General features: G+C 39.6%; 1 protein-coding gene across 1 annotated transcript in view; it reads left to right on the top strand.

Moving 5' to 3' along the window:
* The window catches only part of ARHGEF7 (Rho guanine nucleotide exchange factor 7), a 310,305-nt gene that overhangs the window by 69,425 nt on the left and 223,013 nt on the right, over nucleotides 1-17,867 (top strand). The window contains exon 6 of the mRNA XM_069094099.1: nucleotides 1,684-1,720. Within this exon, the coding sequence (XP_068950200.1) occupies nucleotides 1,684-1,720 (37 nt within the window). The remainder of the gene's footprint in view (nucleotides 1-1,683; nucleotides 1,721-17,867) is intronic.

Below are 17,867 nucleotides of genomic sequence, written 5' to 3'. Positions count from 1 at the left end.
ATTTGAGGTATGGGAGACAATGTGAATAAATTAAGGCTGGGTGGTGGGAAATGGATTGTTGTCTGTGGGGAATAGCAAGTTAGCTTATGTGTATGTGTAAGGGAGCATAGTGTGTAATTAGTCAGGAAAGATGGGTTGGAGCCAGAAGGGATTCAAATACCAAATAGGAATTTGTATTTGATCCTAGAGTAAATATGTAAACAAGGAAACTCTGAGCTTCTTGAGTAGGTGAATGGTAGGGTTAGGCTCCTGTGCTTTAAGAGTGGCATTTTGGCAGCTCTGTGGAAGAGGGATTGGAGAGGGGAGAAAGAGAGTAAATGCAAGGAGATTATTTAGGAAGCTCTTGAACTTGTCCAGGTGAGAAATGATGAAGGTCTGATGGGGAAAAGGGGAAATTTGAGATTTGTAGAGATATAAGTGATAGTATCTGGCAACTGATTAGATATGTGGCATCAGTAAGAGCTAGGGGATAAACTTAGGTGACTGGAGGGATGGTATTGTCTTTTCCAGAAAGAGGGAAATTTGGAAGAGGGGTAGGTTTTGGGGAAAGATACTGAATTGTGTTTTGTACACATTGAGTTAGATAATTCACAATCAGTTATTGAGAGCCTGAACTAGTGAGTGGAGAAAAGGGGAGACATGGAGAGATGTGGAAGTAGAATTGACAATACTTGGCAAGTGATTGAAGGATGATTGATTGAATGATTGAAAATGATTGACGAAAGCACACCTATCCTTTTTCTATTCTTCCCCCTCCATCCTAGCCATTCATTTCACCTATGCACTTCCAGACTGAATGACCATCTACTTTTGCTTTGTACAACTTCCAGCTTTGGCCTGGGTTTTTTGCACTGTGTTGGTAACTCAAATGTCATTACTTTGAAGGTAGTTCAGCACCTCATGCTGGAGACTGGGCTCATTTATGTGAAGGTTATCCAAGCTGATGCAGTTTTGAAATAGTTTTACTTGCAGAATATACAATATAACATGATCCCTGGCTGACTGGAATATCAAGTATAAATATTTTTGGATCCCCAAAAGACTGTTCATTCTTTGTAGTAAGATGTTACTTAAGTTACTTAGAAAGACCTACTAATCCATTTTTTAATGTGTGGATTTTTGCAGTGCTGTGATGAGTTGTGACTCTTCAAAGGAGAGAAACCTCTGAAGCCTTACACAAAAACTTCGCTGAATAGCATTGTGCCCAGTTAGTCATGCACATTTCTGCTTTTGTTAGGTTTTCACACCTACCTCTCAGAATTTGTGTATTGACAAGAGTACAACAGTTAAAAAAGAGACTCCAAGATGGTAAACTGGATGACTGGAAGGGTGGTGGTGCCTGCAACAGAAAAAGAAGTTTGGAAGAGGGCTGGGTTTGAGGGGAAAGATGCTGAGTTCTATTTTGGACCTGTTGAGTTTGAAATGCTTATAGAAGCAAGGAAACGTGCATTTAGTAAGTATTTACTATGTGCTAGGCACTGCACTAAGCCCTTAACAAATATTTTATTTGATCCTTACTTCAACCCTGGGAGATAGATGCTGTTACTATCCCCATTTTATAGTTGGGGAAACTGAGGAATGAAAGAAACGAGCATGTATACAGTACCTCTGTGTCCCAGGCACTGTGTTAAGCACTTTGCAGATATTGTTTTATTTGATCCTCACAATAACCTTGTGAGGTAGATGCTGTTATTAGCTCCATTTTACAGATGAGGAAAGTGTGGCAAACAGAGATTAAATGATTTGTTCAGGGTCACATAGATGTGAATGAAGATCTTCCTGATTTGGGGTCCAGTGCTCTACTCACCATACTTCTTAGTTGTCAGTGGTCAATGATACCTAAGTGCCAGCAATTCCAATTCAATATGTTTTATAGCAGTTGGTGGTATGAGACTAGAACTTCAGAGAGAAATGAAGGCTGGATATATAGATTTGTGTGTCATTTGCATAGAGATAATAATTGAACCCATAGGAGCTAATGAAATCACTGAGAGAATGTAGAAAGAGAAGGGACTCAGGAAAGAACCTTGTGTGGTAGCAGTGGTCATGGAAAGATAGACATAGATAGAAAAGATGTCATGGAAGTGGAATATGCTGGACTTGGTTACAGTTTGAATCTGGGAGAGAGATGAGGGAGAAGTGAAGGAGAGGGAAGAATCAAAGATAGCCCCATAATTTTGAACATGAGAAATAAATAAAGCATTTATTAAGTGCTTACTAGGAGCCAGGCACTATTAAGTGCTAAGAATACAAATAAAGTAAGCAAGACAAATTCTTGGGGGAGGTAGGATGTGGGGAGATGATGAGATAGTGGGGGAGTGATCTTTAAATGTAGTCCTGGACCAGATAAGGTGAAGGAAAACTCACCCATCAGAGCCAGGCTGCCCCAGGGGTAGAGCTCAGCTTTCCATTGGGATGGTGATATTTGGGGAATTGGGCAGTGGTAAAGAGACGATGGGGAAGTGATATAAAGATCTGAGCCTTAGCAAAATAAAAATAGTGAAATCAGTATTAGTTTTAGGGAGGAACACTAAATTTTGTTTTTCTGATGTTTGAGATGCAGGTTGTACATCTAGTATAGGTAAAAAGTCAGGAGTTGATGTGGTATCTGGCCTAGTGATGGAGATTTAGGCAATGATTTGATATAGATGATGGTTGAAGACATGGGAGTGGATGAGATAAAATTAATGAATGAAAAAGCACTTATTAAGCCTTTACTAGTGTGTGCCAGGAACTCTGCTAAGTGTATAATACAAATACAAAAGTGAGACGGGAGCTTACATTAAAAAAATTTTTTTAAATTAATTAATTTTTAGTTTTCATCATCCACTTCAATAAGCTTTAAATTTTCTCTACCCCACTCCCCAAGATGGCGTGCCTTCTGATATATACCTTCTTATTAAACATATATTCATATTAGTCATGTTGTATAGAAGAATTAGAGTGAATGGGAGAAACTATGAGAAAGAAAAAAACAAAACAAAAAGAAGAGAGCAAATAGTATGCTTCAATCTGCATTCAGACTCCATAGTTCTTTCTCTCTTTGTGGATAGGATTTTCCATCATGAGTCTTTTGGAATTGTTTTAGGCCCTTATATTGCTTAGTGAGAAGAGCTAAGTCTGTCAAAGTCAGTTGTCTCACACTGTGGCTGTTGCTGTGTACAATGTTCTCCTGGTTCTGCTCATTTCACTCAGTCTTTCCAGGTTTTTCTGACGTCTGCCTATTTGTTATTTCTTATAGCATAATAGTATGCCATTACATTCATATACACACCTTGTTCAGCCATTCCCCTGAATTGATGGCATTCCCTCAATTTCCAGTTCTTGGCCACCACAAACAGAGCTGCTCTAAATATTTTTGTACATGTGGGTCCTTTTCCCATTTTTAATTCTTTCTCTGGATGTGGATAGCCTTTTCTATCATGAGTCCTTTGGAGTTGTCATGTAACCTTGCATTGCTGAGGGGAGTCCAGTCTATCAAAGTCAATCATCACAGATGTGATGTGTTTGTAATTGTGTACAATGTTCTCTTGGTTCTGCTCCCTTCACTCAGCAACAGTTTATATAAGTCTCTCCAGGTGATCATGAAGTCTGTCTCCTCATTTCTGTAGCACAATAGTATTCCATTACATTCTTATACCACAACTTGTTTAGCCATTCCCAATTGATGGGCATGCCCTCAATTTCCAATTCTTTGCCACCGTGAAAAGAGCTGTTATAAATGTTTGTACATGAGGGTTCTTTTCCTATTTGTATGATCTCTTTGGGATACAGCCCTAGAAGTGGTATTCTGGGCCAAAAGGTATGTACATTTTTATAGCTCTTTGGGCATAGTTCCAAATTGCTCTTCAGAATGTTTGGATCAGTTCACAACTCCACCAACAATGCATTAGTGTTCCAGTTTTCCTACATTTTCTCCGGCATTTATCGTTTTCCTGTTTCATCATGTTAACCAGTCTGATAGGTGAGATGTGGTACCTAAGAGTTGTTTTGATTTGCATTCCTCTGATCAATACTGATTAAGAGCATTTTTTTCATATGTTTATAGATATCTTTAATTTCTTCCTCTGAAAACTGCCTGTTCATGTCCTTTGACCATTTATCAGTTGGGGGATGACTTGTATTCCTATAAATTCAACTAAGTTCTCTATATATTTTAGAAATGAGGCCTTTATCAGAAACACTGGTTGTAAAAATTATTCCCAATTTTCTGCTTCCCTTCTCATCTTGGTTGCATTGGCTTTGTGCAAAAACTTTTCAATTCAATGTAGTCAAAATTATCCATTTTGCATTTCATAATGTTCTCTACCCCTTGTTTGGTTAAGGAGCTTACATTTTAATAGAGGCAAAGAGTGGCTATCAAAAGAAGTTTTGGTCTGGGGCAAGGTCTTAGGGATGGTGAGACACAGAGGACGGTCAATTGACATATGCTTCCCAGTGGTAGTATTCATTTGATAGGTAGAAGGGGAGGGAAAGTAAAGAGTAGCTGATTAGGTGGCCCAAGTAGATGGAATGTAAAACATTGTCTAATCAGGAGCAGGCTACTGTGGGCCAGAGGAGTTTATGGTTTTCATCCAAAACACGTTATTCATCCCAAGAATGGGAGAGATTGACTTTGGAGGGTGCATAGAGCGAAGAGAGGAAGATCAAAGACAGATCTTTAAGGACCATTCACATCAAGACCTTGGGAAAATGGTAAAGAGCCAGGAAGATCAAAGAAGCTATTAGGAATGAGAGGCAGGAAAGTCAGGTATTTTTGAAACTTAAGGAAGGAGATAGTGTTTAATAGAGGGGGATTGTCAGATCAGTTAAAGCTATAAAGAGATCATCTCAGATGAGGACAAAAACGCAAACCAAAACAAAACCCTAATTATTCATGACATTTGAAAAAACAGTAGTAGAAAGGTAGAAGTGGAAGCCAGATTACAAATGGTGAAGGAATGAATAAGTAAGTAAGACAGCAAAGGGAGGGACAAAGATGTGACCATAATTAGAAAAGGTAGAAGGGGGAAAGTTAAAAATATTTTTTTTGGTAAGACTTGGGGAAATCTTAGCTGATTTATAGTCAGATGGGAAGATAGGAAGGAAGCTAGTGAAGCTGTAGAAATTGGATATAAGTGAGAAAGAGTGAAGACTGACTTTTGGCATTTTTGAGCATGAGTTAAAGCATGGTGGCACCATCGAAAGGAATAGAAACATTAGGTGGGTGAGCAAGTTTTGGTGGGAAAAGAATATGATGAGTTTAGTTTTGGACTTTTTGAATTCAGTTGCCATTAGGATATGTAGGTGGTTCTATTCAGTATAAGCAATTTCAAAATATGTACCTGGAGCTGTGAAACTGAAGGATGATAAATATTTTCTCCCAGAGTGTTTGAATGGTACTGAGATTTGGGGTTGCATTTTACATGAGGTGGGACCTTAAACTCAGTGGCACTTGTTTGAGTCTTTATGGAAATAGAGAACACCTTATCACTGTCCTTTGAATGATGGCCACTAATAGGTTAAAAGACCATTCTGTTGTTAAATATGATACCATATGTAACGTACATTGAAAACCTTAAATCTCTATATGTCATTAATAAATGATAAATAAATTGTCTCGTAGTCGTTGTCATAGCTGTCGTCGTCATCATCATCATCATCACCCTCATCACCCTCATCCTTCTACCTTCTTTTGTCTCATGAAAGCCACTTCTTCCTCTGGGCAAATCATACAGACTCCTGGGTGTTCTACTAGCAGCCCTTAAACTGTGGGTTGTGACCAAGCACAGCTTTAGAGGAGAGTTGGGAGCAGTTAATACAATTTCTGTGAAATACTAGTGGCTTTATGCTGTAACTTGGGGATTTTGTTGTTTAACTGCTTTTATAGTAGTAGTTCCAGTAACTGGGGCCAAGGTTATGGAATATTTGTTTTGTGATTGAGGGTATACTTATCACAAATTTCTGTGAAGTTCAAGTTCACAGTTGAATAATGATTGACCATTTACAAGAGAACTCCTCTATCTGGTCTGTCTTGTCTATCCATTTCTGAATTCTCTCTCCCTACCATGTATCTGGTAAAGAAGAAAAGAACAGACAAGATAAAAGGGTCAGATAAAGCTAAGTTTCCCACAGCCTTATTTTTTGAGGGGCAAGGGGGAAATGAATATAATTCTTTATTTTCTGTTTTTTTTTTAATGCTTTATTAAAACTTCTGATTTACATCATCCATTTCCGCCAGATTTTGAGTTACAAATTTTCTCCTCACCCACCCACCACCCCAAAATAGCAGTCCCACAGGATATCCCCTCCTCCAATCTGCTCTCTCCCACATTTTCCCCCATACCCTTTTCCACTTTTCCAGTGGATCTCTATGCCTCAGTGCCTGCACATCCCATTTCCCAATTACATGTAAGATGGTATTAATAATAGTATATATATAAATATATACACACACATATATAATATATATACATATTTGAATATTTGATTTAAAAACTTTCAATTCCAGAAAGGAAGGGAAGTTGGGGTTAAGTGACTTGCTCAAAATCACATGCCTAGTTTTTTGTGTGTGTGTTAAGGGTCTGAGGTTGGATTTGAACTCAGGTTCTCCTGATGCCAGGGCCAGTGCTCTATTCACAGCACCATCTAGCCGCCCCCAGCTCTGGTCTTTTCATCAAGATTTCTTGAAAGTTCTCTATCTCATTGAATATTCATTTTTTTCCCCTCATGGATTATACTTAGTTTTGCTGGGTAGGTGATTCTTGTTTATAATCCTAGCTCCTTTGCCCTCCAGAATATCATATACTAAGCCCTCTGATCCTTTAATGTAGAAGCTGCTAAATTTTTTGTTACCCTGACTGTACACCATATTTGAATTGTTTTTTTTTTTTTCTGGCTGCTTGCAATATTTTCTCCTTGACCTGTCCTGGCAGTTTTCATTTTGAGATCTCTTTCAGGAGGTGATCAGAGGATTGTTTCATTTTCTATTTTATCCTCTGGTTCTAGACTATCAGGGAAGTTTTCCTCGATAATTTCTTTGCTTTTTATTTGGAGGGCAGTTGGGGTTAAGTGACTTGCCCAAGGTCACACGGCTAGTTTTTGTGTTAAGTGTCTGAGGCTGGATTTGAACTCAGGTCCTCTTGACTCCAGGGCCGGTGCACTATTCACTGTGCCACCTAGCCACCCCCACCTTGATAATTTCTTGAAAGATGATCTTTTATTTTTGATCATGGCTTTCAGGTAGTCCAATATTTTTTTAAATGATCTCTCCTGGATCTATTTTCCAGGTCAATTGTTTTTCTCGTGAGATATTTTACATTGTCTAATATATTTTTTTAATTCTTTTTGTTTTATTTTATTTTTCATTTTTTCATTTTTATTTTTTTGCTTTTTGGAGGGCAGTTGGGATTAAGTGACTTGCGCAGGGTCACACGGCTAGTTTTTGTGTTAAGTGTCTGAGGCCAGATCTGAACCCAGGTTCTCCTGACTCCAGGGCTGGTGCTCTATTCACTGCGCCACCTAGCCGCCCCCTGTTTTGTTTTATTGTTTCTTGATTTCTTTTAACTGCTTTATTCACTTTTAGTTCACATCATTCATTTCCACAAGATTTTGAGTTACAAATTTTATTTTATCCCCATTTTATCCCCTACCCACTACCCCTAAATAGCAATCCCACTCGATATCCACTCCTTCAAGCTGCTTTCTCCCATATTTTCTCCCATACCCCTTTTGACTTTTCCAGTGGATCTCTTATGCTTCAGTGCCTGTATATCTTATTTCCATATTACATGTAAGATAGTATTAATAATAGTATATATATATAATTTGATTTTAAAACTTTGAATTCCAGATTCATTCCATTCCTCCCTTGTCACCCACCCTTACTGGGAAGATAAGCAGTTCAGTATAGGTTGTACATGTGTAGCTATGCAAAACATTTCCACAGTGGATGTATGGTAAAAGACTGACTATATAGCCCTCCCTCCTATCCCACCTCCCACTTGTTCTATTCTCTACTTTGATCCCGTTCCTTTTCAAAAGTGGGTGCTCCCAACTTCCCTCCCCCCCAGCCTACACTCCTTCCATCATCCCCCCTCTCAACCCTTTCCCCCCCTACTCTCCTGGAGGGTGAGATACCCTATTTAGTGTGTATTTCATTCCCTCCTCAAGACAGATTCAATGGGAATAAGGTTGACCCATTGTAATGTAATGCCAAGGAAAGGCAACTTCCCAAGGTTCAGAATACCAGCATAGGTGCTCTCCATTTTATTCAGTGACAAACCCAGAACAGAGAAGATCAAAACATGACATCATTCAAAATACAGCATTTACTAAGTGTGATTAAATAATCTCCAAGTACTACCCCACCCCAGGACCTTCCAATCATTCAATCAATTACAAAGTCCCTGTTCTAAATACTACTCCACCCCTAGGCTGTACCTTCATTTAGTCCACCACAAAGACCCTCTTCTCAAATGGAGATTGGTTTCCAAACATAAGTAAAGTACCTTCATTTGTTCAATCACAGAGCACAAAAAGGTCAAAAGTTCCCTACCCCTGGATCACAATTGAATCTACCTCAGAGTTACCTCAAGTTTAAGCACAGCACTAAATACCCAAATGGAGGTCTTTTCTTCATCTTGACAGGAGGCAAGTTCTCAGCAATCTTAGTTCCTGGGGAGACAAGGCTTAGCAAGGCCACAAGATACATTGCCAGTCCCTTCATTAATTCATCCTCTGTCTGTAGAACAGTCCTGGAACCCCTGAAAACATTAGCAAAACCCTCTCCCAGGATTTCTGTAAACATACAACAAGAAAATCCTTCTTCAGGGCTTCTGAACCAACGGAAAGGTTCCCAGACCCCTGCAACAACAGCACTGTCCTTCACCAGTGGACAGTATTCACTCTGTCTGCAGGACAGTCTCCAGACCCCTGCAACAACAGCACTGCCCTTCACCAGTGGACAGTATTCACTCTCTGTCTGCAGGACAGTCTCAGGAGCTCTTAGCCAACAGCCAGGTTCCAGGACTTCTTCAACAAAAGGACTGTCTTTCACCAGTGGACAAATCTGGCAAAACAACATCAAAACAGACAAAGTACCAGCAAAACAGCCATGTCTCCTCAGTCCTTGGCAGCTCAGGGGGCAGGTCTCAAAAGTCCAGGGCAATTCAAAGTGGCCTCCAACAATTCTCTCAGTCTCTCTCTCTGCCTCCACGAGGTGCTGCTTCAAAAAAGTTCTTCTGCCTCTCTCTTGTCTCTCCAAATCTACGTCACCAGCTCCTCTCAGTTCAGGACTCTCTTTTCAAGTCAACAAGTCCATCCCACAGGTGGGATTAACAAGCTCTGGGTTTTAACACAATCAGTTTGAAAACCAAGCCAATACAGGGGGAACTTTATATTCCATTACTAAAACACCCATTCCCTTTTGCCTTCCTATTCTTCCCCTCCATTGTAACCATTTTCCCTTGCCTCTTCTATATGAGATAGTTTACCCCATTCTGTCTCTCCCCATCTCCTCTCATTATATTCCTCTCTCACCTCTTAATTTCACCTTTTAAATATCATCCCTTCCTGTTAAATTGGTCCTGTGCCCTCTATCTATGTATACCTGTAAACATATATACACACATTCCCATATGTATTCATATGCCCACATACCCTCACATATATATATTTCTATTCCCTTCAACTACTGAGAAAAGTTTCATAAGTTACAATTATTGTTTTTCCATGTAGGAATGTTAATAGTTCAACTTTGATAAGTTCCTTATGATTTCTTTTCCCTGTTTACCTTCTCATGCTTCTCTTGCTTCTTGTATCTGAATGTCAAATTTTCTGTTCAACTCTGGTTTTCTCATCAAGAATGCTTGAAAGTCCTCTATTCCACTGAATGACCATATTTTCCCCTGAAACATGATACTCAGTTTCGCTGGGTAGGTGACTCTTGGTTTTAATCCCAGCTCCTTTGACCTCCCGAATATCATATTCCAAGCCCTTTGATCCCTCAGTGTAGAAGCTTCCAGATCCTGGGTTATCCTGATTGTGTTTCCACAATATTCAAATTGTTTCTTCCTGGCTGCTTGTAATATTCTCTCCTTGATATGGGAATTCCGGAACCTGGCTATAATATTCCTAGGAGTTTTCTTTTTGGGATCTTTTATAGGAGGTGATCGGTGGATTCTTTCAACCTCGATTTTGTCCTCTGGTTCTAAGAGATCAGGGCACTTCTCTTTGATAACTTCCTGGAGGATGATTTCTAGGTTCTTACTTTGATCATGGCTTTCAGGTAGTCCAATAATTTTTAAATTATCTCTCCTGGATCTATTTTCCAGGTCAGTGGTTTTTCCCATGAGATATTTCACATTGCCTTCTATTCTTTCATTTGTTTGGATCTGTTTAACAGCATCTTGATTTCTCATAAAGTCATTAGCTTCCATTTGCTCCAGTCTAATTCTGAAGCAATGATTCTCTTCATTGAGCTTTTGAGATGCTTTTTCCATCTGGCAAATTTGGCTTTTTAAGGCATTCTTCTCCTCATTGCCTTTTTGAGCCTCTTTTGCCATTTGAGTTAATCTATTTTTTAAGGTATGATTTTCCTCAGTCAGGCTGTTGACTCTCATTTCGTAATTTTTTTGCATTGTTTTCATTTCTCTTTCCAATTTTTCCTTCACTTCTCTTATCTGCTTCTTAAGGTCCTCTATGGCCTGTAACCAGCTTGTATTTTCCTTTGAAGCTTTTGGTGTAGGAGTTCTGACTTCACTGTCTTCCTCCTGTTCCATAGTTTGCTTCTTTTTGTCCCCAAAATAGGAGTCTAACGTTGGAATCTTCTGTTTGCTTTGTTTCCTTTGCCTGGTCATGTCACCCCTCAGTCACTTGATTCCTGGGCTTTTGGCCACAATAGGACTCTGCTACCAGACAGGGGAGCTTTCGTCCCAAACACTGGAATTTTCTCAGCTGCCGGAGGTATTAGATGGGTGCCCTATCTGAGGTCTCCACACACTCTGGCAAGCTGGACACACACCCCAGGACCTCCACCCTAGACTGCAGTCCAGATCCAATCAGGTTAAAGCAAGAGCGATTACCCCTCAGAGTGGTACTTGGTCCCCCTACACTCTGCAGGCCAGGAGCTGAAGCTGCCACATGGTGCTGGCTGGCTGTGCTGGTGTCTCATGCACTCCCACTTACTGGGTCCCAAAGTCCAGACTGCATTGACCTCTCACTTTGTCCTTTGCATCTATGTATTGATAAATCGGGAAATGGCCACAGCTACTGCTGATCTGGGGTCCCTCTGGCCAGCGGCTGTTCAGGCCCACCCTTGAGCTAAGGCCTTGGCGTGGGATTGGTCTCGGCTCCCAAAGCACTGTGATGGTCGATTTCTGATGGTCTGCCAGGCTGTCCTCAGTGGGAAGTTAGCTTCTCTGTGTCATTTTGTGGGTTCTGCAGCTCCTAAGTTTGTTTAGATTCCCCTTTTACATGGATTGGGGAAGGTGGAACCTGGAGCCACAGGGAGGTCCTGCTTCTATGCTGCCATCTTGACTCCGCCCTCAGGAATGAATCTCTTTCTTGATATCTTACAAAGTCATTCATTAGCTTCCATTTACTCCATTCTAATTTTTAAGGAATTATTTTCTTCAGTGAGCTTTTGTACTTCCTTTTCCATTTAGCCTACATTGCTTTTAAAACATTCTTCTCGTTGACTTTTTGTACCTCTTTTTCCATTTGGCCAGTTTTGTTTTTTAAAGTGTTATTTTCTTCAGTATTTTTTTGTGTCTTCTTTACCAAGCTGCTGCCTAATTTTTCACAATTTTCTTGCATCACTCTCATTTCTCTTTCCAGTTTTCCCTCTACTTCTCTTACTCGACTTTCAAATTCCTTTTTGAGATCTTCCATGGCCTGAGACCAAGTAATATTTTTCTTGGAAGATTTGGATATAGGAACTTTGACTTTGTTTTCTTCTGTGTGTGTATTTTGATCTTCCTTGTCACCACAGTGACTTTCAATAGAGTTTTTCCTGTTGTTTGCTCATTTTCCCAGCCTATTGCTTGACTTTTAACTCTTTGTTAAAATACGGCTCTGGTTCAGGGTGGAGGGTGTACTGTCCCAAGCTTCAGGGGGTTTTGTGCAGCTGTTTTCAGAAATACTTTTAGGGACCAGTAAGTTTTCAGTTCTTCCAAGGTGGTATGATCTGAGGACAGGTGTTTACTACTCTCCTGGCCTGTGCTTTTGTCTGTGAGCAACCACAAGCACTCTTTTCTGCCCTGGAACTGTGAGGAGGATCCCTGCTCTCACTGTGGCTACAAACTCTGCTAAGCTAGTGTTCCTTCTCACCCTGGGACTGCCACCTAGGACTGCAACCTGGATCCAAGTATGGGCAAGCAACAGAGGCCTGTGGTAGCACTATCAAAAAGACTCCTGCAATCTCCTTCTGACCAGTTGTTTTAGCCCTTTACTGTCTGTGAGCTGAGACCTCTGGAACCAGCTGCTGCCCAGCCAGTCCTTCCTGAGGCCTTCTCCTGATCCAGTCCTTCCTGAGGCCTTTTCCTCGCTTGCTTTTGTTCAGGGTTGTGCTGGCGCAGCCTGTGCTGGACTGTGCTCCAATTCCACCCAGGTTCAACAGAGCTTCCTTGCTGACTTTCTAAGTTGTGTTTTCCTGTGGGCTAAGAGGTTTGAAAACCACTATTGCTGCCAGTGATTCATTCTCCCTGAGGCCTGCTCCAGGTTTTCTGGGATCCTGTCTGTGCTGGTGCTGTTTGAGCTGCACTCCTCTCTCACCCTGCTGCAACAGGCCTTTCTTGCCAACCTTCAAAGTTGTCTTTGGCAGGAATCTGTTTCATTCCATCTTTTTGTGGGTTCCGCTTCTCTAGAATTTGTTTAGAGTCATTTTTAAAAGAGATTTTGGGGAGAGCTTAGGTGAGTTCCCACCTTTACTCCACCATCTTGGCTCTGCCTTCCCTGAGACTCTAATTCTGATGCCTTCTCTGTATTTGTTATTTCCAGTTTATCTTGTTTGTACATAATTTGTTTGCATGTTATTTCCTCAGTTAGACTCTGAGCTCCATCAGAGCAAGGACTGTCTTTGACCTTTCTTTGTATCCCTGGTGCTTACCATAGTGCTGGTGTTTAATAAATGTTTATTGACTGATTTTTTTTTATTTTTTGGTGAAGTCAAAGTTGGTCATCATGGTTTTATGTAGCATTTAGTTTTGATTATTTTTTGTTCTTTGCATTTGCATTGTTGTAATTTTTGTTCAATTTTTAATAGTTCATATATCTTTCCATGCTTTTTATCTTTCATGTTTATTTCTTAAAGTACAGTAGTATTCTTTTATACTGACACAGCACATTTTTTTTTTAAAGCAATTGGGGTTAAGTAACTTGCTCAAGGTTACACAACCAGGTGTTTCTGGGTGGGTGCTAAGTGTCTGAGCCTGGATTCGATCCCAGGTCATCCCGACTCTGGGGCTGGTTCTCTTACTTGCTGTGCTACCTGACTGTCTGACACAGCACGTTTAAAGGAAAATAGAAGCCTTTTGTATAAGACAGCATACAGGGTTTCATTGAGAGACCTTATTTCTGCCTAAAGCTTATGTTTCTTCAGAGTAGTATATATATCTTGACAATTACTTGTGAATTCTTTATGGTAGGTTTTTAAGAATTGAAAATGTGTCTTCCCCAAGTATTGCAACCTTTACCTTCTGCTTCCAGTAGTACTAAGTTTATGTTTATGAATAAATAGATACTTACTGATGCTGAGCTGGTTCTGGGCCAGTCATTTTTACCTCATGCGAATTACTTGTCTGTCTCCATAAGAGTCTGAAGAAGCACTTATATTACTGCCTACAGTGAGAATTGAGGACTACTTTGTAAAAGATGAGGAGGTGCTATTTCTAGTCTTCTTGGGCAATGATGACTTTTATTTATTTGAAGCCCTTACATGACTTGTTCTTGATTTCCCAGTGTGACTTTTTGTGGATTAGAACAAAATACTGATTTCTTCCCCTCTTTTCCTCATTTCTTATCCCAGAGATTCTTCTTTCGTTTGAACTCTTAGTACTTTCTTGCTTCTACATCTCATACTTTCATACATTTTCTTTTGCATTATGTTTGTTAGTTTGTACCTATGTTATTCACTCTCACTTTAGGGAATCTAAACCAGGTGGTGTAATGTATAGACTACTTTTCCTGGAGTTAAGAAGACCTGAGTTCAAATATGACCTCAGACATGTACTAACTCTTTGAACCTGGGCAAGTCACTTAACCTCTGCTTGCTTTAGTCCTCATATGTAAAATAGGGATAATAGCACGTACCTCACAGGGTTGTTGTGAGGCTCAAATGAGATAAAAATTGTAAACTGTGTAAAGACAGTGTGTGGCATATAGTAACCTTTATATAAATTGTAACTATACTTATGATGATGATGAAGAGGAGGAGGAAGGACCATGACTTTATTCATCTTTGTGTACCTCTCAGTGTATCTCTTTATATACCTCTCAGTGTACCTCCTTTAGACTGAAGCAAATAAAAGTCACTTAGTAAATATTCATTGAATTTATTTTATTCAGACCTTGCAAAACTTGAAGAGCTTAAGCTAACTCAATTCAACAGATATATTAAGCCTCTCAAACCTTATGCCTTTCCAGGACGTTTTCCACAAATTTACTGAAGTGACATTCCTAAAGTACATGTATGACCATGTCATCCCCCTAGTCAGTGAACTCCATTGGGTTACTGTTATTTGTGGGGTGAAATACAAGCTCTTTTGTTTGGGATTGAAAGCCTTTTACAGCCTGGCTCCAACCTATATTTCCTGCCCTATTACTCTGCATTATATATTCTTTGGTCTCGCCAAACTGGTATTTTTGCTATTCCTTACACATGATATTTCATCCTCTGTCATGGTGCCTTTATACAGGCTGTGTCCTATATCTGTCCAGAATACTCCCCTTTTTCACTTACATTTCTTAGAATCTCTTGTTTTTTTGAATGCTGACCTCAGAAGCTGCCTATCAGGACCTTTCCTGAGGCTCCCCAGCTATTGGTGCCTTTCCTCTTCCACAGAAATGCAAAAATTATCGCTTTTATTTTATTTGTGCATCTATTTGCTCCTGAAGAATGTAAGCTTCTTGAAGGCAGGAGCCATTTTCAGTTTTATGATCTTTATTGTCATCATCTGGTACAATACCTCACATATCATAGGAGCTTAATAGACGTTTGCTTGCTTGATTCTGTGGGCAAGACTCTGTCCTAGACCCTAGGGATTGAAAGACAAACCACTAAATATTCTTGAGCAGGGAGGAGTATAGTCAAGCCTGTTTTTAAAGATTATTTTGGCCGCTGGGTAGAATATGGATTAGAGATGAAGGAGATCTGATTCCAGTCAATGTGGCAACAGTTTAAAAAGAGGATGAGGGCCTGAATTGGGGTGGTGTGGTGGCTGGCGTGGGAGTAGATGTGGGAGGTTTTTTGGAGGTAGAATTGACAAATATTGGTAGCTGATTTAGATGGGGGGCAGTAGTGCATGGAGGAGGGTGAGGGAGAGGAAAAGAGTATGGGATAATGTGGAATCCTCTGCATCAGACTTGTCAAACTCAAATAGAGACATATTTCTATTGCAGGCTGCCTATGTTGTATTATGTTTTCATTTATTTTGTTAAACATTTCTCAGTTATGTTTTAATCTGGTTCCAAGTTGCCCCTAGGTTTTAACACCTTTTTTTCTATAGTGGGATGTAGTAAATGCTTGCTTAACTTTTTTTCATTGAAGTTTAGGAAAGGACCTAACATAGTACTTGGCTATTGTGTGCCAGAGTCTTAAAATATGTACAAGTGTGTATAAAGTTATGCATCAATACATAGTGGAAGCCATAAATTTTAGAATTAATATCCAAAAGCGGGGTTTGATAACTCTTGTCTGCTGACTTGTTTGTAACAGTACTAAATATTAAGACTCATTCTTTCTGGAAGCTTTGCTCTGAAGGGCTTATAGCTGGCTCCAGATAAATGATCTTGGAGCCCTGTATAGTTGTAAATAGTTCTCTAGGTATAAACCATGCATTTTCCCATGGAGGGGTTTGGTAATAATCTCTCTGTACCCTGTCATGGTCAGACCATAGCTGGGGATATTTTGTTCAGTTCTGAATACTGTAATTTAGGAAGAACATTGATGAACTGAAGAATGTCCAAAAGGTCATCTAGGATGGTGAAGGAAGGACCTTGAATCCTTAACATTTGAGGATCTGGGAATGTTTAGCCTGGAGAAGAAGGCTAAAGAAAGAACTTTTCAAGTACTTGAAAGACTGTTGTTTGGAAAAGGGATTAGATTTATTCTAATAGGGCAGAACTAGGAACTAATGTTGCCAAGAAGCACATTTAGGCTTGATGTAAGAAAAATCTTCCTAAGTCTTAGAACTGGCAAAAAAAAAGTGAGAGTGTCTTTCTTGTATTATTAATGTATTCCCCATCAGAAGTCTTGAAGCAAAACCTGGATGACCACTTGTCAGTTGGATGTAGAGAGGATTTCTCCTTATGAGTTGGAGTAAGTGCTACTGGGTTCTTGCCAGTTCTAGTGCCACTCCCCACAACTCCCCCCCCCCAAAAAAAAAAAAAAAAAACCAAACAAACAAAACAAACGAACTTTTGTTCTCCTAAGAACTGCTTCAGTCTTGATAACATGTATGAGAATGCTGGAGAACCATAATTACCTCTCCTCTGATTCTAAGTGGATAAAGTATTTTGCAACAATTTCATTATTGTGTCTTTTAACCTCATCTTTTTCTCCTTTGCCCTCTTCCTCCTCCTTTTCCCCAACCCTAGGAGTCAATCTGGTAAAACTGGTTTCTTCTAACAATCTAGTTTTCTTCCCCAGCTCAAAACAAAACAAAACAAAAACAAACAAACAAACAAAAACCCCCTAGTCCCTCCTGTTTCATTGAAGGGGAAAATGTTATCTTCTTTTCCTGACAGCACCTGCCCTGGAGGAGTATGTATTCCTAGGGAACTCTTTTATGTCTTGGGAACCAGCTAAGGTACTGACTCCCAGGGAATAGTTAACAAAAAACATCTTAGCTTGAAGTACTAGTTAGAGTTAAAAAGGAAGTTTAAAATGGTTTTTTCCTTAAAAAGTGGTTTAAACTATCCTCAGGATAAATAGGGAAAATATTTATTATATCTATTGCTAATTTATTCCTTAGATTGAGAGAATATTGTGGTACTGAGCATAGTGACAGTAGAAATCTTTTTTACATTTTGCTTTGTGGCTGATGAGATCTTCCTATTCCTCTAAAGGTGTTAGTAGGCAGGTGAGACAGTAACCAGTGTGGAGCCTTTTGAAAGCTCTTAAAGGAGTTTAACTAGATACAACCAAAGATTCAAAAGTAAGCAGGTCACAAATTCATTGGGAGGAAAGGGATGGTGCTTCTCAATATCCTGATAGAAGGGGCAAGAAAGTCTACCTGGATCAGGAAACAGTTAAAATGGGAAGTAAGTGTCTAGGAGTGATTGATTGTATTAGGTAGGTTATTTTTTGGTATTATGTTGAGACATAGATTCATTGAGAACCTCTCCAAAGAAAAAGTATTTCATTAATGCTTTAGGATTAGAGTAGTTCTTGGGAAGTCTTTTATCCCATTTAGATATGATGAGATCATAGGTTTTAGATCCTGTAAGTGTTCATTCTTGGTGTGAAATATATCCTTAAAAAAGTAAAAGGGCATAATCCTTATCCATGCAAATGAAGCACTTAAAGTAACAAGTCTAGATGGGATTTTAGTATTCATCCAAAATTCCATTAAGTATTTATTGAGTACCTATATTATGTGGGTGATAGAGAAATGAATGAGGGTGTGTGTGTGTGTGTGTGTGTGTGTGTGTGTGTGTGTGTGTGTGTG

This window comes from Petaurus breviceps, unplaced genomic scaffold (genome assembly GCF_028583685.1).
Source record: "Petaurus breviceps papuanus isolate PSGF00001 unplaced genomic scaffold, PetGlider_PUasm1.0 214, whole genome shotgun sequence".
NCBI classification, from domain to species: domain Eukaryota; kingdom Metazoa; phylum Chordata; class Mammalia; order Diprotodontia; family Petauridae; genus Petaurus; species Petaurus breviceps.
The sequence above is the reverse complement of the archived record's forward strand: the minus strand, read 5'-3'. Positions and strand labels throughout refer to the sequence as shown.